Source organism: Delphinus delphis, chromosome 7 (genome assembly GCF_949987515.2).
Source record: "Delphinus delphis chromosome 7, mDelDel1.2, whole genome shotgun sequence".
Classification (NCBI taxonomy): domain Eukaryota; kingdom Metazoa; phylum Chordata; class Mammalia; order Artiodactyla; family Delphinidae; genus Delphinus; species Delphinus delphis.
Window position 1 is genome coordinate 32,135,727 of NC_082689.1, and position 27,780 is coordinate 32,163,506.

General features: G+C 40.8%; 1 protein-coding gene across 1 annotated transcript; it reads right to left on the reverse strand.

Moving 5' to 3' along the window:
- Positions 1-539: 539 nt before the first annotated feature.
- Positions 540-27,605, reverse strand: CD28 (CD28 molecule). Its single transcript, XM_060015591.1, has 4 exons — positions 27,416-27,605; positions 6,637-6,990; positions 6,261-6,385; positions 540-668 (listed from the first exon to the last, which is right to left on the reverse strand). The coding sequence occupies exons 1-4, from the start codon at positions 27,603-27,605 to the stop codon at positions 540-542; spliced, it is 798 nt and encodes a 265-aa protein (XP_059871574.1).
- Positions 27,606-27,780: the final 175 nt, after the last annotated feature.

The following is a 27,780-nucleotide window of genomic DNA, read 5'->3' on the forward strand; positions in this document are numbered from 1 at the left end:
AATAGGAACTAAGTGACTCATTTCATGAGTGAGAGACAGTGTTTTAAGGGTTTTTTAAATGTTTATGTCTCCCTCCCCCATTCCAACTTATCTCCACCCAAAACCCCCATTTAATCAAAGGGAATGATGTCCTAACCTTTTCTTCTCCACCTAAAAAGTCTTTCGATATCACACTTCACTTGACCGCAATATGCAGGTGAGTTAGAAAGGAGTGGAACTGTAAGTAGATGTCAGGGCTAACAGAATCCGCTCACTTTCAGTTTTCTACCCTAACCTCTCAATCAAGTCAATAAATACATGGTGAGTTTGAATTTGGGCCATGGCACTACACGAGTCTGCCACAGTAATATTCTTTAACTTCATTTCAGAGTCTCAAAATGATGTTATTCGGCCTATTTGTTCAAGAAAAATTAGCATTGGTGGCCTAACAGGAGGCCAAGGTGGCTGGCTGAAGACGAGGCAGTCCTTTCCTATCCAGAGCAATGGTGTTGAGCAGGTGAAGAGGGGCCAGCCGGCTTGCATCTGGATAGGCGTCCGTGTCAGGAACGGTAGGCTGCAAAGTCCCGTGCTGGCGCATAGGGCTGGTAGTGCTTTCGGGTGGGCCCCGGCCTGCGAGGTGTCATGTTCATGTAGTCGCTCTGAAGCATCCTGTTTCTCTTACTCTTCATCTGCAGAAAAGAGAAATGTCACTGTGAAGGGGGCCAGGGACACAGAGGGAGATACCTGGGAGGAGTGCTAAGATTTGGGGGCAACTCTTCAGAACACAGTCAAAGGAAGCTGCACAAACCAGAATTCATTGAGCACCTTGGACTTGCATAATGACCAATCAAACCCAACTACTTTGGACTCTTCCAAATTAACCTGAAAAATCTGAATCAAAGAAAGTATTTTAGAGAAATGCACTCCTGTTACTCTCAATGCAACCATTTGAACTGAATTCCAAAAGCATATCTAATTAACATATCCAACTCTGATATGTGAATATTCTTGAAGGCCCTTCCTCCTTTGAAAAGGTTAAGCATCCCCAATGCAATCTTCTTGTATTAGTCATTTGCTCAAGAAGCCATTTTTTTTCACGATTAACCAAAGAGGACCTTCAGCCCTCCAGAGTCTGGAATAGTCACAATTTCATAGCAGTGGAGTCCAAATTAATTGGATGTTACAGTTCTAGACAACTAGTTACAGTCCTATTCCTTTATATGTATGTATATTTCCATAAATAAAGACGATAGCGTCATTCATCTCCATCCCTGAGACACAGCTCCCTCTGGATGAATTTCTACCAGGAATAAGGGGTGATACTAACCCTAGAATTAGAGTTATACTCACCACAAATCTTAGCAAAGTTTTGACTGAAGGTTAGGAACATATTTTCTCGATCAGTGTGATGGTAAAATTTACATGTTTGATAAAAGTTCCATAAAAATCCTAAAAGTAGAAAGCCATCCAGATTTCTGGATCCAGAATTCTCCAGAATGAAAAAAAAAAAGTCTATTTCTTGGCACATAGGCCTGGCCTGATGCATAAGTAAATATTGATATGTTGGACATGAATGTCATGAGCACCAGAATAAATAAGCCAAAGACTGGCCTTATTTCCATGCACTCCTACCTGAGCCCTTCCCACCTTCCTTATCAAAGGGGCAGGAGTAAGTGTTAAAGGTTGGTAAAAAATGGACCTCCATATCACTAAATAAAACTAACATGTCTTCAGGCCTCATCTTTTGAGCTCTCAGCAGCATTCTAGATTATCCGTTCCCTTCTGACATGCTTCTGCTTTGCCTTCCGTGAGGTGCTACCACCCCAGTTCTCATCCTGCCGCTCTGGGGCCACTCCCTCCTTGCCTCCTCTGCAAGCTCTTTCTTCTCTAACTAGCCATTCAGCGTTAGAGTTCCTCATGGTTTGGTCCTAAGCCTTCTCCTCTACTCATGCCATCCTCTCTCCCTAGGCAACCTCGGCCACATTCACAGTTTCAATTGCCACCTATTCACCCAAATTTATATCTCTGGACTAGACCTCAAAGGTACTTGAAACTCAACATGTCCAAAAAGAAACTCAAGATCTTCCCCTAAAACCTGGTCTTTTCCAGTGTTTCTCGTCCCAGTGGGTGACACTACCATACACACAGTTGCCCATACCAGACCTCCTAAGCCTCATCCTTGACACCTCCAACTCCCTTATCCTCTGTCCCAGAGGACATTTTACAACATCTGAAGACATTTTGGGATGTCTTCAGATTCACACTGGGATGAATGCTACTGGCATCTAGTGGGCAGAGGCCAGAGATGCTGCTAAACATCCTACAATGCACAGGGCAGCCCCTGACAACAAAGTATTATCCAGCTCAAATGTCAGTAGTGCCAAGACCGGGAAATCCTGATCTGAAGAGTCTGATCATGAAAAAGAAAGGAATGAAAATGAAGCAATGGATACAAGCTATATCACCAAGTGAGAATGAATATTCTTAGACTGCCTGAGTCCTCCTTCTTGCTCATACTCAAAGATGACTGATGATTTGAGCCTGGGTGAGCAGGAGGTTGATGCTCCATCCATAAGTATAAGGCAAGATGATAGGAAAAGTGGATTTGAAAGAGACTATCAATTCAGCTTCGGTCATTTGGGATTTGAGATGATGGATGAGGTTATCTAGCTGAAAGTAAGAAGAGGACATCATTAAACAGACATAATTGGGGGATGCATTCAGGGAGAGGTAGCTATGGAAACCAAGGGGGTGAGGGAAGTTGCCCTTCAAACATCTTGGTTCTACATCCTTTCTATAAATAAAGGACTAGAGTCCTCTTGGGCACAGGGTTATGGCAGGGCAGGAGTAAGGCAAGGAATTGTCTGCCCCCCACATAAATGTGGAAGGCTGCTGCTGATATCCTGGGAGGCATTAGAGTACCTACTCTAACTCTGACGACTTCCCTTGCCAGACTCCTAAGAGACAGACTTTGCTTCTGGACACTCAAATTAAACTATAGCTAGTTAGAGGGGCCCCCATAATGAAGATGCCTTGGCTCTGAGGTTCTCTGGGTTGCACCAAACTTATGAAAGATCTGTTGCAATCCGCTCCCATGCTTACCCTCATGCTGTTATCAGATAGCAGATTTAGTCATTTTCACCCTAACTGTAAACACAACAGTGGGATGGAAATGAGACATGCTGGGAACAGTATACAGAACCCACAGTGTCCATGTTCATCTAGCATATGCATATACGTGTGCAGAGCACTCACCTTACATGTCTCTGTGACTAAGTCATTTAGCCCTTCAACATTCACTGTCTGCTAAAGATGTGTGATTTCAGGACCACTCCTCCCTTTCTCTTCCTTCTACTCCCATCCTTACCAACTTGTTTCTCAGAAGCAGCAGAAAGACACAGGCATACACAGGGCAATTCATTTAAAGGACATGGTCTTCAAGAACCCACTGAATTTAAAGGCAGATACTACCTGTACACACACTATCTACATTGCCCACAGTGTGATTTATAGTGGAGAAAACTGTGTTTTTTAAAGGCTCCTTTAGACTAAGAAGGAGGATGGGTTTACCATCTCAACGGAGTGAACTGAGGATTGAGTGAGAGTGACAGGTGCTGGTCTGTGGCTGCCTGGCAGAGGGGAGCTCTCTCTTTATTCAAATGTCATCTACAGGTCAAGAACTGAGATAGAATCTGCAGCTGTTCCCAGAAACCCACTCAGCCTAGAACTGCCTACGGCAGTACATCACAGACCCTCAGGAAGTTCCAGAAAACAGCATCTTACACCAAGGCACAATGCAGACCAGCCAAAAATAGGATCCCAGAAAAGTACCCTGGAAATGGCTAAACTCTAGGGATGGATCCCTGATGACCTGGCTGCCTATCTCAGCAAGTTGCTTAAACAGTATCCAGAAAAGATGAGCCCTGGGTAAAAATGCTCTGTTATTCTATGAAATACACATACATATTTATTTCACACCCATTTGGTCAGAGAGTACAAAGACCTATGTTTGAGATGCAGATAAAGGGTACTTCTTATTGGGTAACCTAATTAACCACAAGAGGCCACAGAAGAAGATAAGGTATGCCAAGCACTGGGACTTCCCAATTTTCAGGGAGCTCGTGAGACAGAATAAGACCAAAATAAGTTTTCTCAAGACAAAGGAAGATGAACCTCACTAGGAATTAGTAGTGCTGCCAAAGAAAAACATATTGCATTTATGATGTTTCCAATTTAAAAGTAAACTTTTTTAACTCATTGAAAATAGAAGCTACTCTTGTCCCTTTGGGTAACTCGAGTCACTTAGCAAATTAGTCCCTGCTTATAGTAACTGATATTCTAGTGTATATTGACAATAAGTTTTAAATGGCGAGCAGTACCCTTCTGGCCACTGAAAGTTAAAACAGTTTTCCAAAACTACTTCTTACAAAGCTGGTAAAGTACATTGACTTAGGTCAGCATACTACAGGGGAGCACCTGTCCTGGAAATGTACCCCAAAAGGCACTGCTCCTGGCTTTTAGATTAAGAAGTTGATATTCCAAGGGGATCAAGATAAAAACAAGACCTGAGGGCTTCCCTGGTGGCGTAGTGGTTGAGAGTCTGCCTGCCGATGCAGGGGACGCGGGTTCATGCCCCGGTCCAGGAAGATCCCACATGCCGCGGAGCAACTGGGCCCGTGAGCCATGGCCGCTGAGCCTGCGCATCCGGAGCCTAAATTCTAATGTTATTGGCAAACTCCACAGAGGTTCAAAGATGAAAGGTAACTAGGATGAAGACACCAAGATCCAGACTCAACTGACATCAGAGGAAGAACTTAGGCAATATTTCACTACATAAAAAGCCCCCATCAGGGTTGGGCAACTTGAAGAAGGCAAGATAGGCAAATTCTCATGATCTGATATAAAGAATTTTCAGGAACAAGCAGCCACTTTGGTGGTTACAGATTTTGTTGGAGGTACAGATTAGGCAACAGGAAGCCTGACAAGCATCCATCCGCCCCCTAGTCTCCCAAAATGGGAGTAGCATTTGGGGAACAAGGGAGAGGCAAACTTTGGCAATAGGCTGACAAGAGTTTAAAAGGATCCCAGGCTGAATCTATCCTTGGCATGACTGCGAACCCAGGGCTTCCTTCCTCCTCCACCCCGACCCTGCCCAGCACCAAGGCTATAGTAAATAGGATGGTTTCAACATGGCATGGCTTCCAGAAATCACTGATCCATGTATGAATTAGTTAGATGTATGGAATATGCCTTAAAGACAAGTATGATACTTCAGGCATACTCATTTAAGTCCTTAGTTTGGCTTCTATGGGGGTTATCAATTCATCAGTTCATAAGCATTCTTTAAGCACTAAGCTAAATGTACTTAATACCAGATGGATGGTGAATGTCAAGAGAAATCGTCCTCTATCCTTGAGAAGCATACATATCCTGTTGAGGAAATGATTCATACATGAATCTAACTTCTAGAAAAAAAGTCAAAGACAATATGGAATCAGTGCCACACTGTGTACATAAGAACTGGAAGTTCCTGAGTAAGAGAAAGGAGAGAAAATAAGGAGGTCCCTGCCTCGCAGTAGATATGGTTATCAATACGCGTTCAAATCTAGGCCAAAACTTCAACGTTGAAGAAGGTAGAGGAAAACACACCAAGTTTATTGCATGAACATTTGCAAAAGTTCGTAAACTCCAGTTCAGTGGTAAGAGCTCAGAAAAGTCTAACTCCCGTTATAGTTTCATAATGACAGCACCATACTTGGCCTCACAAAATTCAACTGCTTCAGAGGAGATAAAAATATGACTCAGATAAACAGACCTAGTTTCCTTGCTAGGTTTGAATGCATAATTTCAGTAGACAAATTTCTCAAGATTTTTGACCCCGAACCAAAGTTATTCATTGGCTTCAGTTTCTTAGATTCCCAAGTCGCTTAGATTTTTATACATATGTATATATTAGAGCTATTTTATATGTCATAATGACATTGCAACGTGGGGAGAAGAAAGGTAATTTTCTACCCTAATTTATCTCCCACATTTATTTACCTGTTTAGCTTCTTACTCTGCTTGGCCACCTAATCAGTGTCTTCTGAACATAAACTCACATCTGATTTTTATCTCAGATAAAGTTGGATAGGCTAAAAGAGAACCTACTGAAACCTAGCAGGGAAAAAGAAAATAATCACATGTTCAACAGAAAATAAGCCACATAGGCAAAATTCTTGAATATGTCCAACTGCATATGCAGTAGAAAAGTTACATGAAAACAATGCTGTTTCTCTTACCCAGCAGTTAGAAAGAGCCACTGTTGCTAGCAAGCTATAGAAAGCTAGGACTCCGTTTACCACCACAAGTGCCCAAAATGGCTTAGAGGACTCAGGAGACCGGGGAGCTGGACAAAGATGTTTCTCTGAAAAATAGAATAGATTAGATTAAATGATATGGGGATGGCACTTGGGTACATTTCCTTCCTTCTTCCTAGAGGAGAATGTGAGAGGAATCAAAATATGCAAAATATCACTGGCTTAAGAGGTGTAGACTTCCTCGTTGGTCAGTCCTCTTTGGGAGTTAGCCAACCCCACCACTGATCATGACCTAGTTTTCAAGACTGCAGTTGAAAACCACTACTTGAGAGTGGACACTGGTCGAGCCGTGCGTTACCTTTCACATGGATAATGGTCCCATTACTCTTCTCATTGTCTATGTAAGGAGGAGGATACAGAACCTCGATTTTGCAGAAATAAATATCCGTTTGGTTAACGTATAAATCCTGGAGGTAGAATGTCACTGTTTCGTTGCCCAAGTTCACAGTGCAGTTGAATTCCTTGTTTGTAGACTGAAGTGACTTGGAGTGATTTCCATTCACAGCACAGACCTCCACAGCACTATCTACTCCCTTATAAAGGGATGCCCGGAACTCCTTCGAGAAGAGGTTGTAGGTATACTTGCAGCTGAGGTTGACCTCATTGTTGTTTACCACAAGCATGGGCGACTGATTCACCAAAATCTTGTTTTCTGGATGGGGAAAAAATCATTTGCTTAGAACAAGAATATAAGGACTTTTTTTCTGAAGTCAAGATATATTAGTTAACAAAATAAACAGATCTCCAGCAAAGGATTTCTCTTGGCAGATGAAGACGCAGGAGCTCTTTGGAAGATAGTTATCCTGAGAGTTTACTTTTTTTTTTTTTTTTTTTTTTTAGAGTTTACATTTTGATATTATTTTCATCCTCCTTTGAATGGAACAGTGGAGGATGTTTTCACTTGGAAGGCAGAACGTGGCCTTCTGTTGGCATTGAACATCACAGCTATGCATTTGGAATTTTTGAATCTGTGCTGAGGTTCCTAACATGTTAATCATGCTCAATTAATTTTCTAATTGAGTGTTTTTCTTGGAAATGGCTTTTAACACCTGACATAAACAAATAGATTTGTATTTTAAGTTGTGATTCAGCCTTTTGTGAAGGAATTTAAATGTTTTGAAACATTTTGACTTTTTTTATTGGCTGTTCCAAGAGTAGGATAAAGAGGTAAGAAAAATGTAATCCAAAGAATTTAATTTATCCTCCATAGCAAATTCTGAAAACAGCCTTGTCAGGAAGTTTGCATATTTGTTTCTTTAAATCACAGAAGATGGAAGAGGCCCAAGAGGCCCACAAGAGTTCTTTCTCTAGCCCATCTTCTACCTTTATGCTATCCTAGTAAACGATCAAAAAATCTGGAGACAACCTAGTTCAATCTCTTCACTTTTAAAGCAAAGAACCTGAAATCTGCATGATGGAAGAGAACATATCTATTCTATCCTGTTTTTTCCCCACTATACCCCATTCCCTAGCACATGACAATATATTCCCTTTTCTTGTAGTGACTGTGTGAGGCCTAGAAACATTGGATGATCTGTCTAATATCACTGAGCAGATGGTGAGCAAAGCAAGGACTGAAACCCAAGTAAACTACAACCACCTGAGCAATGGGCCACTCAAGCACTGAGAATCGACTTTGCAACCAACACTCTCCAAAATTTCTTTAAAACAATAAGTCACTTTGTGTCTTTGATTAAAAAGTCAATACAAACAAAAAACATTTTTGCTATTGTTTTTAGGTATACTAACAATTGTCTGCCTGTTCACATTTTTTTTAAGGGTTATTTGAAGCAATATCCCCCATACCCATACTAAAGGGTCAAATCATCTATTAAAATGAAATTTACAATTTAATTTGGATTTGAATCCATGTACTCAAGTATTTTGTTTTTGCTTTGGAGAAAACGGAGCTGCATAGAACTAAATCACTAATAGCTTTTCATCTTTTACATAGTTCTCAATGCTAGCTGTACATCAAGAACCTGTGCCTGGGTCCCATTCCCAAAAATTCTGATTTAACTGGTCTATGCTGGTGGAGAGAGGGATCCATTCTTTTCATTTTTTTATAACAACTTATTAAGATATAATTCATGTACCATAAAGCTCACCCTTTTTTTAAAGTTCACCCTTTTAAAGTAAACTTTAAAAGTTCAGTGGCTTGGGCTTCCCTGGTGGCGCAGTGGTTGAGAGTCCGCCTGCCGATGCAGGGGACACGGGTTCGTGCCCGGGTCCGGGAAGATCTCACATGCCGGGGAGCAGCTGGGCCCGTGAGCCATGGCCGCTGAGCCTGCGCTCCGCAACGGGAGAGGCCACAAAAAAAAAGTTCAGCGGCTTTTTATTACATTCACAAAGCTGTGAATGGATCAACACTCTCTGATTCCAGAATATTTCATTACCCGCCAAAAGAAATCCCCTCCCCATTAGCAGCCCCCTCCCCATTCCTTCTTTTTTCCAGCCCCTGGCAATCACGAATCTATTTTCTACCTCTGTGGATTTGCCTATTCTGGACATTTCATATAAATGGGATCATCAATATGTTGCCTTTTTTTTTTTAACATCTTCATTGGAGTATAATTGCTTTACAATGGTGTGCTAGTTTCTGCTTTATAACAAAGTGAATCAGCTATACATATACATATATCCCCATATCCCCTCCCTCTTGCATCTCCCTCCCTCCCACCCTTCCTATCCCAACCTTCTAGGTGGTCACAAAGCACCAAGCTGATCTCCCTGTGCTATGTGGCTTCTTCCCACTAGCTATCGGTTTTACATTTGGTAGTGTATATATGTACATGCCACTCTCTCACTTTGTCCCAGCTTACCCTTACCCCTCCCCATGTCCTCAAGTCCTTTCTCTAGTAGGTCTGCGTCTTTATTCCCGTCCTGCCCCTAGGTTCTTCATGACCTTTTTTTTTTTTTTTTAGATTCCATATATATGCGTTAGCATACAGTATTTGTTTTTCTCTTTCTAACTTACTTCACTCTGTATGACAGATTCTAGGTCCACCCACCTCACTACAAATAACTCAATTTCATTTCTTTTTACGGCTGAGTAATATTCCATTGTATATATGTGCCACATCTTCTTTATCCATTCATCTGTCAGTGGACACTTAGGCTGCTTCCATGTCCTGGCTATTGTAAATAGAGCTGCGATGAACATTGTGGTACATGACTCTTTTTGAATTATGGTTTTCTCAGTGTATATGCCCAGTAGTGGGATTGCTGGGTCGTATGGTAGTTCTATTTTTAGTTTTTTGTTGCCTTTTGTATCTAGCTTCTTTCACTTAGCAGAATGTTGTCAAGGTTCATCTATGTTGTAAATGTATCAGAACTTCATTCCTTTTCACGGCCAAATACTATCCCATTGTATGGATATACCACATTTTGTTTCTTCATTCATTAGTTGCTTTCACTTGTTGGCTATTGTGAATAATGCTGCTATGAATATTCATGTACAAGTTTTTGTGTGGACGAATGTTCTCAATTCTCTTGGGTGTACACCTGGAGTGGCATTGCTGGGTTATTATGGTAACTTTGTATTTAACTTGTTAAGGAACTGCCAAACTGCTTCCTAAAACAACTGCACCATTTTACAGCCCCACCAGCAGCGTATAAGGGTTCCAATTTCTCCAACACTTGTTGTTGTCCATTTTTTTTATTATAGCCATCCTAGAGTTATGAAGTGGTATCTCATTGTGGTTTGATTTGCTTTTCCCTAATGATTTGAGCATTTTTTTCATGTACTTATTAGCTATTTGTATACCCTTTTTAGAGAAATGTCTATTTAGATCATTTGCCCACTTACCTGGGTTGTCTTGTTAGTGTTGAGTTATCAGAGTTCTTTACATATTTGTGATACAAGTTCCTTATCAAGATATGTGATTTGCAAATATTTTCTCCTATTTTATATGTCGCGTTTAGCATTGGTTTAACAATTCCCCTGGTTGATTCTAATATTCAGTCAGGGTTGAAAACCACTATAGCCTAACAGAGCTCTCAAGCTGACAGCATATTAAAGTCATCTGGAAACTTTAAAAACCCTTGATTCCCAGGCCAATTAAATCAGAATCTTTGGGTGTAGGACCCAGACGTCAATATTTTTAAAGTTTCTCAGAGATTCTGATTTGCAGTCAAGTTTGCGAAGCAGTGGCTTAACAGTTGAAACTCACTTTTAATCCTCAATTCATAGGCTTCCACTAGCATTTCCAATCTCATTTCCTCGAACCAAAACCCTCCCCATTAGCCAGATCATTTAGGGCCACACTGAGTACTCATCTCTCTGTACTTTGTTCACCGACTCCACGGCCTACAATGTCTCTCCCTTCTCAGGTCTCAAAATGATTACTCTCTGTTCTACATTTTGAACACCTCTTGCTTCATAGGCTTCCATTTGTTTAACTTTTGATTTGTGTGTATTTCCTCTACACTCCTAGTTCCCAAGTCCCTTTTGAGCAAGGACAAGGGGTTATGCTTCTTTGCATGATGCTGTGCAAACAATAGCGTCTCATTAAATAATAAGTGAAAGATGGTGATCAGACTGTACCATGCTTAGCAGCAGCTAGCTCTGCCTAGCATATCATTAAGTCCTCATTCAAAATCTGTCTCAACAACAACTTTAGCTTCATTTATTATTCATTATAACAAATACTCTCTAAAAGCACTGAAAAGTAAATACGTAAAGACTCAAAAAGTTCAGCCTGTCTTGATAGGAAAATCCAACTCATTTTCTGTTTTGTTGTATCTTGCTTGGCCTTTTTCTGTGCTTACTGAGCAAGAATCACTGGGCCGGTTCTGATTGGAAGAGCCAACCCCAGCAAGAAATGCCAACATCTGCGTTCCTTTTCAGCTTAGGTATCTGTGTTTCTGCCTATTGAGGACTCCAAGAAGTGTGTTTCTGTTATTAATTACTTGAATTCTGTTCTAATGGGCACTCAAATTCTTCCTGATCTTCCTTTGAGAGCTGATGTAAGAAAAAAGATGAGAATAGGACTCCTTCGCAGGGATTTTTTAAAAGCGGGAAGGGGAAGCATGGGCAAGGAAACTGAGTAAGGCTGAAGAGAAATCCTGGACGGTTGCTCAGTGTGGCCTCCTTCTCCCAGCACCCACAGCAAGCTGGAGAGGGAGGGGGGCCAGAGTAGCTCAAGCATCTACACTCCAGTAGTTTGCTTAGTGCCTCTTGCATAACTCAGGGTGAGACACCGTCCCAAGAGGCACTGGGAGAGAGAAATTGATTTCCCAAAGGTAAGCAGGGCTCAGTGACTATCCTTGGGCAGCTCACAATCTGGTGGGAGAAGAAAGATACAAAAACAGACAGCAACTTTAAAAAGAGTGGCAGAGTGATCTGCACGTGTTTGTGAGGGCAACTGGGGAACCAACTAAGGATTTCTGGAGGAGGTGACTGCTGACCTGAGTCTTATAAGGATTATGCACACATTGATTCAACAGGCTTTTATGAAGTAAAAGTTATCCTAGCTAAGATGAGTCTTTGTGTTAGGGGGTGCGGGGGAGGTAGGAGAATGTGTGTTGGGGTAGGGGTGAGGTAGGCGACTGTGGGGAAGATAAAGACAAAGAGAAAAAAAAGAATGGTCTAGGCAGAGCAGATGAGAAGGGAAGAAAGAGTATGGCAGGTGTTGGGAATTGCACCTACCTGAATTTGCTGGACCTGAGTTGTAAAAGACAGGACTGGCAAGGTAAGCATAGTTCATAGGTTGGACTCTCTCCTGCAGGTAATGAGGACCTTTTGAAGGATTTTAAACAGAAGAGTCATACGTACAACTTTTCATTTTATACAGATCCCTTTAGCACAAAGGTGGAAGGTGAATTTGAAGAGAACAAGAGTGAAAACGTGGAGACCAGTTAGGATGCAATTGTAGTAGTCTAGGCAAGAGGTGATAAGGGTCTGAACTATGGTTAGAAAGAGGTGGATGAACTCAAGAAATATTTCCAGACTGAAGTTGGCAGAACTCAGCATGGGTTTAGATGTGATGAGTAAGGGAGTTAAAAATGCTGTCCTCAGGCCACACAGACCAACCAGTAAGTAACACTGTTTTCCTTTTGCCTATGTCTTTTCTTCATTCATTACGTGACCGGAGCAGACAGCTCAGAAACTGAGGTGAACTTTGGACATCTGGGCTGTGAAGAAGACATTCTTCCAGCCTAGGGGATCATTGCAGAGAAAAAGGAAATTACCTCAAAGGTTCCTGGGCACATAGTTGACGCCCTGGATCTTAGTCAGTGTTTGCTGTTTTTCAGAAGAGGGAGAAGCAGTGGTCTTCCTCTGCTTCCCTTCACAGAGCATGATATAATGTGATAACTGGAAAATAGATTTCCCTTCTGTTCATGATGGGGCCTCCAAATTCAAACCTCAGCATTGTTAAAACGGATCACATTTCTCCTGAGCCCATTCTCCCTCGGCACTACAAAGTGAGAAACTTCTTAGGGAAGAGTCATCTGAGGTCCTAGGATCTAGGCTGGCTGTTACCTGTTCAATATTGCCCTGGTTGATGGCCTCTCCAACAGTTGAGCAAGGCAAGGAAAAGTCACTTCCTGTGTGACCCTATGTACTAATATTTTGTTGGGAAAGAGCTTGAAATATATTGGTTACATGGTCATTTGAGGGAAAAGAGATGTCCAATTTATCTGTCAAGGTTTACTTTCCTCCCTCTTCTATGTCAGCACAGATCATTTTAAAATTAGGTACTATGCTTGAAGTATCAATAGTTCTTTCAATATGTGCTAGTGTGTGACAACAGCCTCCTAGCTGAGGGTTCAACTTGAATTCAAGTTTGACTGATAGAACCTCTTGTTTTTTAACATGTATCTCCTTATAGTACTTGCTTCCACCTTGATTCATGTCAGTCATTCAGAGAAACCTAAGTGAGAAGCCATCTCATAGGACTTCAAAATCCACATCTGCTTTGGAGAGACACTAAGGGAAGGAAATTCACTCTGGGTGGTGGGAAAAGATAATCAATTGCTCTAAGTGATATTGAATATTTGTGATCATTATGACTTCCCATAGAAACAGTAATTCTGAGTGCTCTCATTTTTTCTTAAAAATGGAGCAAGTGTGAAAATGCATACCCCTTACTCTGCGAGAGTAAAGTAATAACATGGATCAGTCAAAGCAACAAATAACCAGAACACCAAATGACATTTGGCTTTGATACGTATTTTGGTTCTCTGAGTTTCAGGGAATCTACAGTACTTAAATGACTTAAGGACATATTGTAAAATTTAAGGACATATCTAGACTCAGAAGAAGAAATAAGAGAAATATTTAGCTTCCCCATACTAGCTTCTGTTTGATTCCTTTTTGCTTTCCAGTTAGTGCTAGGAGTGGGAAGCATCCTTCTCATGTTAATTTTTTTCTTAGCAGACCTACCCCTTTCCCTGTAAATATTCAGTTTTCCCTCTTGTGAGTAGTTAGGCAAGGTCTGCCTAGGTCAAACCTACCAGGTTAAAAGAGAGACATTGTCAATCTATCAGTTGTATTCGCTTCTGGTGTCAAAAGATTGGCTTGACTGACATGGCTCTAATTGAATTGGCAAGTTGTTTTGATGATGAATTTAGTGCTTTGCTTTTCAAAGCCTTTCCTAGCAGCTAAACTAGCTAAAGGTGTGGAGACAGGAAGCAGTAACCTCAAACCTCTTTCCCTCACAACTCCTCCTTGACAACAGGCAACATGAAGAGTTAAGATTGGAGGTGAGAAGGTACTTATCTGCTACCTATGAGCAAGGCAGTGAGAGCTGAAAGATTTCCCACAGATAATCTGTGAATTTTGTGATATAGTTGACTTCTGGAAAATTGAAAGTTGCTTGTGCTTCCATGAGAAAGGGGGGAAGGGAGCTTGGTTACCAAAAACAAAACAAAACAAAACTTTCCCTTTTTGCCTATGGTAAATAGGTCAACTACTATAATAATAAACAACTCTCTGCACAGGTGGAGTGGATAACCATCTCTAAGGTGTGGCTCCAAACACCAGAGAAGGAGCCCTGACCCTAAAAGGACACTCCCCACCAGCTCAGTTAATGCTTTGATTTCAAAATAAGGTGAAGCCTAAAATGCAATGTGGGAAATACATTGACAAATTAGTAACTATGGTCTATATTCATAGGGCTACAAAGTGCTTTCTCCTATTTTATCTCATATAAACTCTACATTAACCTGTGAAATAAATAAGCAGGACAGTCATCTTTATGCCCATTTTATAGATGAGGAAACTGAGGTCAAAAAGGTCTAATTCTTGCTCAAGGTTACAGGACAAGTACATGACCCTTAGGACTTGGCTCAAGCCTCATGACTTCTAATCTAGTGTTCTTTTCCCTCTGCCAGGTTGCATCAAAATTTCCATCAATTTTGGTGATTGTTTCTAGACCTTCTCAAAGTTGGACTTGATAGTTGGATGGCACAGAAGTGAGACTTAGGAGGAGAATATCATTGAGCAGGGGAGTAAATGGAATGGGAAGAGGACAGGACCAAGATAAATTTCATTTTCTACCCCGTTTTGCTGGAATACCATCCCGCAAAAAGTGCTCAGCTGGATGGGAAGTTGGAGATGATCTCAGCCAATCCCTTATTTTAAACAAGAGGCAACTGAAAACCAAAGAAGTAAATGGCTTTCTAAACAAGGTCACAGAAATTGTGGAAGATCTAAGATATTATTTATTTATGATTCTAGGAGTAATATTTTAAATCATGAATGAATAGAAAACCAATTTTGTACATTCAGCAAGTTTGACTTGATTTCATGTCAATCTTGACTTTTTCATATTTAGAAAAAGTCTGTTACCAAACTTGCTTTGCCTCTACACAAAAAATTTTGCTTACAATTGCAGAGACTTCCTGAAGGTCATAGATGGATCCTAGATAAAGCCTACAGACAATATGGTCCCATGAAGTGCCTCTTATAAATTATTTCAGATCCACACGCAATAATTACACCATTGCAACAATTCCATTTCAGCTTGCCCACATGTCCAAAAGAGTTTGAACACAAACATTAGTCAATACATAAAATCACTTTCAATCTAAACCTCATTGGGCAAACCCTTAACTTCAGGGCCTTTGTGAATTACATTTATTTGTCCTGATTAATTTAGGATATTCCATCTTTCCTTTTCCTTATCATAGCACCATAGAGAAATCAAATGGCACACAGAGGCTGGTGAAGCAGAGAGTGGAATACGCAGCACTCAAGACTGAAGGCCGCATTCCTTAACTAAAGTTAAGGAAGCCCTAAAAAAGATAGAGTACATGTTTCTTTAGCAACGTCATTGTGCTTTGACCTCTTGACCTTGTTGTCAATGTCCATTGACCTCTTAAGAACTTTGTTGGGTTCCATCTCTGCACACCATGATCAGAGTTTCTTCTGCAGTTTAACAATCAGGTTGTAAAGATCCTAATCACGTTGCTTCCTTTTTAAAATTCTGACTGAACAGAGTTTAGCATGTTAGGCAGGAACCAAAGAAAATGAAGCTTTCTCTTTTCAACCATCTTGCCCTGTGATGTTTGTGAACACATTGTGAAGGTGACACTGGTTTCCCTGGCACAGAACACCTCCTTCCTGACCACAGAGCTGGTGAAGTTACCGTAACTTTCCTCTGAGCACGTTTCCTGTTCAGGCCCAGGATACCTTTCAGCACATGGCCATCTGACCACTTCCTCCTTTTGCAGACTCCATAAGGGGCAGGCTGACCATAGGCCAATGCAGTGCTGGCCTCAGGAACTCGTAAGACAAACTGTGCTTTCTGGGAGGACTTGAATGCTCAACCATCTGTGGCTCTGGTAAGTCTAGCTTGTGGCTTGGATTCATAGAGATGTGAGAAAGAGGAACACAAGACACTCAGACTACAGCACCTTTCACCATCCTTCTCAGTGAAAACAGAGAGAAAAACAACGCTATCAAACTTTGAATGGCTCCAGACTCTCTGAAATCCATGTCAAAATGGGGGGAAAAATGTAATTCAGAATATGTTTTCAAAATAACTTTGTGGTCATTTCATCTAGTTTTCTGTTGACTGTCATCTTGAAACTCTCCTTATTTTCACAAGGAATAGAGATGTAAGGAAAGCCTCTCCAAAAAAAACAAAAAGCTTTGAAAAACATGGTCCATATACGTATACATGGTCTCATTCAGGATCTTAGCAGGAAACAGACGGCACTCAAAACTGGGCGATAGGAGGTGGGTTTATTTATAAAAAGACTCTTGGCAGTGGTTTGGAACCACAGCGGATAGTACTAGAACCTGTAGCTCATAGCAGCAGAGTTATAACCATGCTCAGATCTAAAGGGGCAAGGGGAGGAAGAGGTTCCAGAATCAGAAGGAAAGGAGAGTTGTGTAGAGGAGGCCACCACGACAGAAGCAATGACTTCTATAGGGAAAAACAGTCAGGCCAAGCAACCAGCCCTGCCCAAGACTGCATATGCACAACTAGCAAGTTCTATCAAGCACATTAACTCTTACCCAGAGCAAGTGTGACTTTCAAACAAAATCTAAAGAGACCTTAGTTCAAACAAGTACATACGGCTACAGATGATAATAGAAATAGAAGTTGCTATTGGCCAGCACCAGTCTAAGCACCACCTTCAGCCTCGATCTGTGTTTCCAGACAGGCAGACACTGTAATGTAGAGGACCATCACCCTTGGCCTTTTAAAAAATTGTTGTGCTCCAGGCAACTGTCAGAAAGTAACTCAGAGGCCAGATAGTAGCAAAAGGTCCCATCCAAGCACCTAGACCTAAGGCACTAATTATTGAGAGAGAAAAATTATCAGTACAATCAATGAATTCTTTCTGAAAAGAAATTTCAGTGTGTCAGAAAACTGTTCTGGTATTCTGACTTCTGCCTTGACAAAGTCAAGCATTCACTCAGCAAATAAATAATGGGGTCTATAGTACTAGGTTCTTGGGAGATGGGAAGCTGTAAAAGAAGCGGCAGCCTCTTCCTTCTGGGAGAAATCCTAAAGCAGGTTCACAATTAGCTACACTCCAAAACCAGGTTTGGTGTGTGAGCCCTGTAGAGGGTCACTGACAGTCCCACGGAAGACCCCTTGTTTCCAGACAAGATAAGTCTGCTTCTGTACAGACTGGCCTTTAACTGGGCCATGAACTTTGGAGTACCTTTAGACAGGCTAAGGTAAAGGAAATGCCCTTTAGGGTAAGGGTTTATTGGGAACAAGCTGAGCATTCCATTTACATAGGGGGGAAGTAAGTGAAGATGGCTGATACCAATCATGGAGAACCTTTATAATGCCAAGAAAAAGGCACATGGGTTTTACTAGACAGGCAATGGGAGACATTGAAAACACCTGAGCTGAGACTGGGCTAGTAAGCACCGCTTTGGCAAGATTAGCACAGAGGGGCACGTGCATTTGCTTGGAGCCAGAGGGGCACGTGCATTTGCTTGGAGCGAGGGCAGGGCTGAAGCAGAGACTAGTCAGGAGGCTGAGCCAATAGCATCAGTGTGAGCTCCTAGGGCCTGAGCTGTGGAGGTAGCAGCTGGGATAGAAAGGATGGACAAGGTGTTGGTGCTGGGTTATGCTTGGTGATGGTGAACAGGAATCAAAATGACGTGGAGTACATGGACTGGGTAAGGGGCTATTAACAAAATTAGCTACGTGAAGAAAGGAAATCTGTTTGGAAAAAAAGCTGTTGGGTTTTAGATATGTTGGGTCTGAGGGGTAGGTAAGGCATCCTGGAGGAAAGGTCCAGGAGTTTGATGAGTCGGACTAGAGCTCAAGAAAGTCAGAGATAGACATGTACATTGGGATGTCATCTGTATTAGGGTGACAGTTATTATTAAACCTGCTAAAAAACCACTACCTGTACTACAACCCATCCCTACCACTCAGAGACGCTACCCAGCAATGCAGGGTATGAGCACTCTAGGACCAAAACTTCCTAAACACAAAGCAACATAAACTTGGGTGTGATGTGACCCAGGTCCTACCATTCAAGGGTCTGTGTTGTCCTCTCAGCTCCTAATGCTGGAAGAACCATCTGAGAGGACAACATGACAGCACCTTAATTTATATGAGAGAGCTACCTGTACCAATAGCCACCAGACCATTCCAAAATTCAAATTTTATTACCTTAAAAGGTTACCTGTAGTTCAGATAGCAGGTAATTAGGGCTTTATAGCTTTCTACACAAATATTATGACAGTAATCCAGTTAACAGATACCCACAGGTATCTAGAGACCTCAGGTATTAATATATTATATCCTAAATACATATATTAATCTGGTAACCAAATTTGGGAACCATATTTTCCTCCTGAGCCACCATCATTCTAAACCCTCATTCAAAACAACTCTGTAAAGAAGACGACAGTACATTTTTCCTGTCTGTTTCATTCTCCCTAAATCTTATACCTTTGCAAAGTCTGCTTAGGGCCACCTTAGCACATTCAGATTCTTCTACATAAGAGTCATGGCCTGGAAGTTTGAAAATAATTACTGTGTTAAACTTTAACATTATGTTGGAAGATAGGGGAGAACAAAGGCAATATTGTCCCCCAAAACTCTGCAGTCATTTCTAAGCACATTAGCATCTAAGATGCTGGTTCACAATCTCTCCAAACAATTTCCAAGATGGCTGGTTGCAGTTCTTGTATTTTCTCTATCATATCGTAAGAGCATCCACAAAGGGGTGGGGTTGCCTTGCTAGAGCTGATAAAAGCTAGAGCTTCTATCCCACTTAAGAAGCATTTTTGAGCCAGAAATAGACCTGAGATGCCTTCTCGTCCAACCCCCTCATATACCTGATGAGGAAATGAAGGCCTAGAAAAGTTGTCAGAGTGTAACAAACTAAAACTCTTCATTACATCCCCCTACCTTGATAAATCAGGGGTTTTAGATTTTGAGTTTGGAAAACGAATAATAGACGTGGCCTCCCTAAGGTCAAGGGCAAGCCACCATGTCCTTTCTCTGAAAAGCACAGAGAGTTGCTAAGATTAACATCCCTGACTGGAAACTGGAACCCTGCCTGTGATGCTGGGCAGGCTTGGTCTGAACCTTGTGACCCTGTTATCACAGCCGTGAGCTGAGGCCAAGCCCAGCCACAGTGTGCAGTTTTGAAGACTCAAGCAAATTTACAGTACAAACAAGTTAACTCTTCAAAGTCGAGGTATATTCTATCCCAGTGGCCCTTGTTGAGACAGGTTTAACACTATGACCTGTCTTGAGAGAATCAAACATATATAAATATATATTTGCCAGTATGGAACCACTCATCTACCCTGGCTTCATCCTAACACATCTCTACCCCTATAAATCTCTACCCTTCCTCCCGTTCTTCTTAGACATTTGTCCTCCTCTCGCTAATACTCCCATTCTCCAAATCTCCATCCCCATCTCCTCAAGAAAACTGCCTCCATTCTCTTGTTTTTCTCTCCCTCTTCCTCTTGTCTTTCCTAATAGCCCTCTATCTCTTCCACCCATGCAACACACACACACACACACACACACACACACACTCAAAACCAACACTTGGCTCCTTCCACCTGTCGAATATAATTAAGTCACTCAGTTGCAAACATTACACACCTACTATGTACAAAATACCGTGGTAAACATTATAAGTGTTATAAGTTCCTGACTGTCTTCACTTTATCTGGCAATTTCCTCTCCTTTTCACTCTCTCAATTTTGTCCCCCTCCACCTTTTCTTAAACCTTCGAAGTGTTATCTTTCTTCCCCATCACTTGCCTAAACTCAGAAGCCCCAAATGGCTTCCTTTTGGCCAAAACCAATGGCCTTTCCAAGTCATTACACACTTCTCCTTCCCTTATGCAGTCAATGCCATTAACCACTGTCTCTCTGGAAACTCTTTCCTCTTTTGGCTCTAGTGACATTCCACGAGCCTCATTCCTCTCTTTCCTCCCCAAACACATTCTCTGTCTCCTTCACTAGTTCATCCTCCTCTTCAGCTGACTCCAAACCAGGCCTATTTTCCAGACTCCGTTCAACACTCTGCTTTTCTACAGTTATACCCTCTCCTTTCTATTAGCTACCTGTTTCCATTTCCACGGCTTCAATTTTATTCCAAAGTTGAGGATGCTTAAATATTTTATTCTTACCCAGTTCCCATGTCTTCAGCTTTGTACCAGACATCTTTCTGATACCTCAAGTCCTTACTTCAGACCCAGTGTGTCTAAAGTTAAACACTAGTTTCCTCCAGAACTCAGTTACACAACATCTTGATTTCAGGCGGAGACACCACCATTCCTCTTAAGCCAAAAATCTTGGCATCATTCTTTATCCCTCCCTCTCTTTCACAAACTAGGCACTAAGTCCTGAAATTTCTACTTTCAAAACATCTCTCAGAATAGTCACTCCTTCCTGACAAAGTGACAAAGTGTTCTAACATGATCTCCTGGTCACTAGTCTCCATACACTCTAGACCATCCTGCTTCCACAAACTTTCAGCTGTTTCCCAATATCTTGAAAATGAAGTTTGAATTTCTACTATCAGTATTCAATCCTTTGTTGGACCTGACTCTACCCTGCCTCTCCAAGCCTCTATACATTCAGACTGGTCAACTGTTCCAAGAACATGCAATGATATTCCTGGTTTAATTTCTTCATTTGTATTTCTTCTCCTTCCTGTGGCAATACGGCATTGGTAAGAACATGAACCCTGGAACAAGTGTGTATGGATTGGCTCGATTACTGTGTGACCACAGGCAAGTCGTTCCATCTGTTTCATGCCTCAGTTTTCCCATCTTACAGACAAGATAATCATAGTAACTACCTCAAAGGATTTAAGGAAAGAATAAATGATTTAATACAGGGAAAACCACATAGAACAGTGTCTGGCACATTATAAGTGCAAAATAAATATTAGCTGACAATTATTATTAATAACATCATGCATTCACATCCTATCCAGCTTTAAAGTCCAGCTTAATTCCCAGCTTTCCGTAAAAGCTTACTATTTATTTTATGCTGCCCCATTTTAGTACTAATTCATTCATTTCCTTCAACAAATATTTGTCCAACACCTACAATGATTCCTGCACTGTACATAGTACCGAGGTTATAAGGATGGATATGACATGATCCTGTCTGCAAGAAGCTCACAGTCTAGGGGGAAAAAACAGATGTATCAACACACAATGATAATTTTAAGAACCCTGATGAGGAAGGAAGTCCCTCACTTGGCCATGTAGGGTCTCAGAGAAGACTTCTTCAGATGAGAGGACTAGGGGACATAACAGATTACAAGAATAATATATGCAAAGCCATTAAGGCATCGAATAGCATGATGAGGTAGGAAACTGCCAAGTTTTCTTTATCTGTTTCCAGCTGTTATATCCTGTCACATATAGTCTTCTCAACTAGATCTGAAGTCTGCAAAAGCACAGAGAACTTGATTAATTACACAAGCAGTTCTTGTGTGCTAATGAAGTCTTTATAGTTCTTTTCCTCTTTTTATATTCCTTCAGATCCCAATAGAGACTAAAATATAACAGAGGTTTGATAAATATTTGTTAGATTGTGTTACACTCCCATTGGGGCTCCTCTTATAAGACCGTAGTAAAGGCTGAATACCCAGGGAAAGCTTCCTCAGGGAGCTGGATCTTGCACTAAAGATATAAAGTGAAAGTCAAGTGGGATTTGGATGTGTGGAAAGGGAGAGGGAATTCCAAAAGGGAAACAGTATCAGAAAGGTCATAAAGTGCAGGTGTGTGAGACATTGAAGAAACCCTCAGTATTTAGGTTAAGGATCTTGTATTGGGGTATAAAAGGAGATAGTTTGGATAAGTAAAATGGGTCCAGCCTAAAAGCATCCCAAAATGTCAGGAAACATTGCAATGTCATCTTTCTATTAGCATCTTCGAGGAACCATCAACACAACTTCCTTTTCTATAAATCGAGAGATGTCTAAGTTCCCTCCCATCTCTAAAAACTGTCTGTGGTTGAATTCAACAGTTCTGTGGATGCTTTGGCTTATCATTGTTTTCCATGAAATAAATTAGCATGGATAGGAAATCACTCACAGTGGTCCTAAACTGAAAGAGAAAAAAAAATTCTGGAAAGGTTTCACAGTTCTCATTTTTAACTTCATTGTAGCTCAAACTGGGTTTTTGTACCAGTCACAGAACCTAAAATAGCACGTAGAAGATGTTAATAAATACCTATGGAATGAGCACATGAAAGAAGATCTGTCTTCCCAAAGCATAAGAAGGAGCAGGAACTTTAGAGAACAGTAACTTACTAACACCCTGCTTTAGTCCCCACAGGAGCCTCATGGTGGGAGGAAACATTCTCCTCCTCCTCCTATGTGCCCATTCTCATCCACCTCCTAGGGGATAGAGTCTGTGAATTGGAAGTGGAACCCTCCTGGACTCAACATTGCTGAAGCTGGTCTTAAATTATGTACCCTTATTATTAGTACTGTTGAATTTCAACACAAGTCGTCAGGTCACATGGAAGCTGCAAATACAGCCACAGTGATGTTCTGACATTTTATCACATGTCAAGTATCCCTAAGAAATGAAAAGCACAGCCCTTTATCTTCTCAAGTTTAAAAAAAAGAAACACCCACCTAAGTCCTTAACACGGTAATCCATGTCATTGTTAAAAATGTAAGACATGTCACTAATTTAGATTCTTGTGTGTGAGAGAGTGGGTAATGACTAGGAGTTACTGTTATAATCAACACATTAAGGGGTGGATTGTGAGCCAGAGAGGTGACTCAGATACTGCAGAAAGGGGCTCACAATTAGATTAGAGGTCAGAGTGAACGGTGAGTGGGTGACTCTTATGACACCATCAGGAACCATTAACCTGGTTACCTTGGCAACCAGAGTCCCCAAGATAATAAAGATGATGACAAATGAAAAAGATGATGGTAATGGTGATGCAGAGATAAAGTTGCAGCTCAGAGTTAAGTCAGAAATTCACCACCACCATGCATTCGTCTTCCAAGAATGAAAATATAAACTCACATAACCTGAATGGTCACACACAGAATTAAGATGCCTATGAAATCAGCATTGAAATCCTAAGGCCCAAGAAGTCTAAACTCTCTTTTTCACATCCTCTAATAATGGGCTGAGTAGACCTCGAACCCATCCAGGACACCTCTCTTCTAGTGTTGAGAGTCATTAAAATGAGAGTAATAAGCAAGAAATTAGACACCTACTTTCCGTAGGGCTTGGGTTACATTCCCTCCAGCTTCTGGGACCAATTCTCATGCAACCATTCTCAGACCGAAAGTTCTGGGTACATTTTTGGATGACAACATCATGTCATTGACCAAAAAGGTCAAAGAAATGAACATAAAAGAGACATAGATTCCTCAACAAGTCTTAGAAAACCAGAGACCCCTTCAGTCTGTCACAAAGCCACCCAGATATCATTTTTTTTCCTGAAGTTCAGCTAAACTATCTACTGGGAAGAAAAGTCCCAGCCTCTGTGAAGTTTTATAAATAAGAAATGTCTTGAAGAAAAAGGCAAACAAAACTTTAACCAAGATGAAAAGGAAAAAGGATAAATAACTGTGCTCTGAAGGAGGGCCTGCCCTCTGATTTTCAGACAAGAAAGTCTGCAATGAACCGTGTATCCTTATCAATGCCTATATGCATTAATAAAGAGCTATTGTTTTAGAGATGATAAACCACAAACGGAATTTTCTTCTGCCATGTTGGTGGCATAATTTTCATTTTGTAAATGTCAACACACTCCATGCAGGCAGTACTTGGAGGAAGATAGCCACCCATGATAAAAGGTGAACGGTAGTCACATGGCATTTTGATACTCATGAAAACAGAGTAAGGATATTAAAAAGGAGGAAGGTTTATGTTTAAAGGAAAGGCAGCGAGATCCTCCCCCACCCCCCATAGTAAAGGGTTGAATGTGAGAGATTCAGAGTAACGATCACAGATTCATTTCTTTTTCTGATCTACCTGTGAAAATGACTCATTCTATTTCCTGGTACTGATATATTGGTATTAATTTTACATTCCTTGCTGTAAAAGTTCTTTCTGGATGGTTGCCTTTTTTAAAAAAAAAAAAGTATCTTAGGGTGTGAAAGCAGAATAAAACCAATTCTTAAGCAATGGCTACACTCTTGAAATGTCCATCAAATTTACTGGAACTGACAAAACACCCAGTCAATTTTTTAACAGTCAGAAGAACTGGCTACTGTGCATGGGGTGTCATGTAGACACAGCAAGCTGCTGGTTACATTGCATTTTCTATGTCCATCTTTTTACCTTCCCTTCCCAAGCCCCGCCTTGGAGCAACACTTTCCTGAGAGAAGTAAATGATTCTTTTTGTGTACAACTACCTCAGAGGGGTCATTTGCTGAACTAAAAATAAGGTCTTTAATTACCTTGCTTTGCTGATGTTTTTTTATTAAATGCCAATCATTTTCCTGCCGTCTGTGCCTCTCTCAGAAAAAGAAGTGCTGGGGGGAATGCAGAAGCACTGCAGAAACCAGTTGTGTTCGAATTGGCCGTTTTTGACAGTTTCTTTGCTAAGGTTTGGGAAGAAATGAAAAGAAATGCTCTCGTGGAAAAAAAAATGTGTTGTCCTGATTTTTGCCTTTATCATGGATGATTAGCTTGCTGAAAAATAACCAATATTGGCTGAAAAACCTATGAACAATGCTATATATTATTGGCACGCTTCTATCATCAACCACGAATTGATTCCCTTTCAAGGGCTGCAGTTCTATGCTGGATTCATATTCCAAAATCCAACAAAATCCTCTATTGTGGATCTCAACTGCACAATTATCTGGTAGAAAACATGTCATGTTAGTAAAGAAACTGTAAGTTAAGGTTTTCTCATGCTTCCTAAGTCATATTTCTTTAATTTAGCCATAAAGATCTTTCTATAGTGTTATTAATCATGAAGCATTGGGTTAGGTTTAAAATACTTCATAGAATAAGTATTTTAAGCTATGCTGTGAGGCAATGAGTTAGACTTATTAAATTAGTCGGGGGAAAAACTGTTCTTCATACACACACACACACACACACACACACACACACACACACACACAAACACATACACACACATATCTCAACACAGACATAGAAGTAGTCTCTCACAATCCCAGGGAGGACAAGTACACTGTGACCAGCAAATGTCCTTAACTGTAACTTCTTCGTGGAGGGTGAAGACAGAAACAAAAAGCACATGGACGATTTTGCACCACTGATTAGAATGGATCATTAGACATTTTTGTATGTTGTAATTATTTTTTCTCATAAGTTTTCTTACTGGAAGCGACATTTTGAAAGGGCCTTCTCTACCCCTTTCCTACTTCATTAGATGGCCACTCAGCATCAAATCTTAAAAGTTTTTATGGGGGTGAGTTGGCATTTGAAAAGTAGAAGCACCTCAAAGTCAAAAACAGTTTCCATGTGTGTGATCTCTTCACTGCTTTTCTAGCTATCCCCCTTTTAATAAATCTTCTAAAGGAAGAATATAAAGCTTTGAGTCTTACAAAAAATATCTTCAAAGGAGAGCAAATGAAATGATGATGGATGGCTTTCCACAGAGGAAAGTATTTTGTGTACAATTATCAATTTTAAAGTTTTCTGTCAGAGTGAGGCTTCTCTCTCATTTCTGCCCATTCTTTACTGCCTAATAAATTAAGAAATTTTAAATACTCTTTAAAAATAAATTTTAGAGATCCCTTAAAAACAAAGTTTTTTTAAATCGATGTTGAAGATTCTTTTAAAATATACTTGGTAACTCTCAATACTGGGTTCCAGATACTGGAGCGTAACCTGTCTCATCACCTGTTCATGTCTTTTATTATATCAACCTTTTATAAATACACACAATTTGTAAACATGCTTACTGGCACCTCAGACAACAAAATGGATGGGTATATATGTAGCTAGCGTACTTGTGCAGGTTGGGTAATTATATTCTTTGGAGATCATGTACATGATAGTTAAGAACAACAAAAAATCATGCAGTCCCCACATTACCAAAATAAGTGAGAAAGAAAATGGAAGATACTGGCCTTTCAATGTATCTTCAAGGGGAAAATAACTATCCTTATTTCAATATGCTGATTAACCCCTATCAGTCCAATTTTTGAGCCAAGTGGGACCCTTTTCTAACTCTGAGAACGAGTTGAACAAACATCTGACTCCAGCCCACATACGCAACAAACTCTTTCTGTTTGGAACTGTCATTTTCCAAAGACGATTTAACCTTGGACATATCTGGAGCTAAGAAATTATAAAGCACATCATGTTAGGCGGAGAAGCACAGGCTCTAGAGTCAGACTAAAGTAGTTCAGACCCTGGTTCCAATAACTCCTATATGTATATCCTTAGCCAAATTAACATTTCTACTCCCATCTCCTCATCTGAAATGCAGTTAACTGTGATAGTGTCAAGTTTTTTAGTCTCTCCCCATCACCACTGGAAACGTAAAAGAATTTCAACTAAGAAAACAGATTTCAGCCAGCTGTTAAAAAAAAAAAACTAATTTATTAGCATCTGTATTGTACCAGCTTCTGTGACAACTCCAGAGTTCATTCTGGCACTCATTCAGTTCAGGTAGACATGGTAATTACAAGCAGCCTTTATCTTGCTAGCCAAGCACTGACCGTGCTAAACATTTCACGTGGATTGTTTCCTTTTATCCTCACAATGACCTTGAGATGAGGTTATTATCATCTCCATTTTACAGGCAAGGAAACTGAGGCTTAGAGAGTTTAAATACTAGCCTAAGCTTAGCTAGCAAGACATGGATCTGTACTGTGAATCCAGGCAGTCCAAGTCCAGAGCTTTCAGAACCAACCTGCTTACAGCAATTTTCTTACCTTTCAAAATATACATGTATAGACAAAAGCTAACAATTCTTGGGACACTATCAACTGATAGCTAAATAAATCTGATTTAATTCCAAAGGCAGTTCATTAAAATATTTTGCTGGCCATAGTCTGAGAATCAGTGAGTTTCTAAATAACAGGTTGCCATTCATAGCAAAAACTACACTTCAAATGCCCAAATTTCATGAGTTCTTTGAAATCTGAAAATGAACCAAAGACCTCAAACGAAAACGTTGGGGGAGAAAAGAAATCAAAATTGTTTACCTGCTACTTGAATTGAGGGGAAGAAGTTGAGAGCCAGGAGCAGGCTGAGGATCATCGTGCTAACGGTGGGCCAGGGCTTCCGCCCCTCCTCCCTGAGAAGCCCAAGTGTGAGGTGAGCTGGAGACGCACCTGAGCAACCTGACTCGTCATCCGCAGCCACCACCACCGACTTACTTCTCTCAGGGCACATGATTAAGGGACTCAAACCACTTACTTCCCTCGGGGCACATGATCAAGGGACTCAAACCTCAAACTTTTGTGACTGCAACATTTCACACAGGATATCACATTGTTTTGATGACTTTTGACTTTTCCTCTTCTTTTAAAGGCAAGTGTTTTCTTGTCACTGAAAGACAATGTCAGTC

What these genes read in the sequence shown, in the direction of transcription:
- CD28 (XM_060015591.1), bottom strand. Translation starts at nt 27,605, where the DNA reads ATGTGCCCTGAGAGAAGTAAGTCGGTGGTGGTGGCTGCGGATGACGAG. An exon ending in CCCCTCAATTCAAGTAGCAG is followed by an intron (nt 6,991 to 27,415) that starts GTAAACAATTTT and finishes TTCCCCATCCAG; the next exon opens with AAAACAAGATTTTGGTGAAT. An exon ending in GACCATTATCCATGTGAAAG is followed by an intron (nt 6,386 to 6,636) that starts GTAACGCACGGC and finishes TCTATTTTTCAG; the next exon opens with AGAAACATCTTTGTCCAGCT.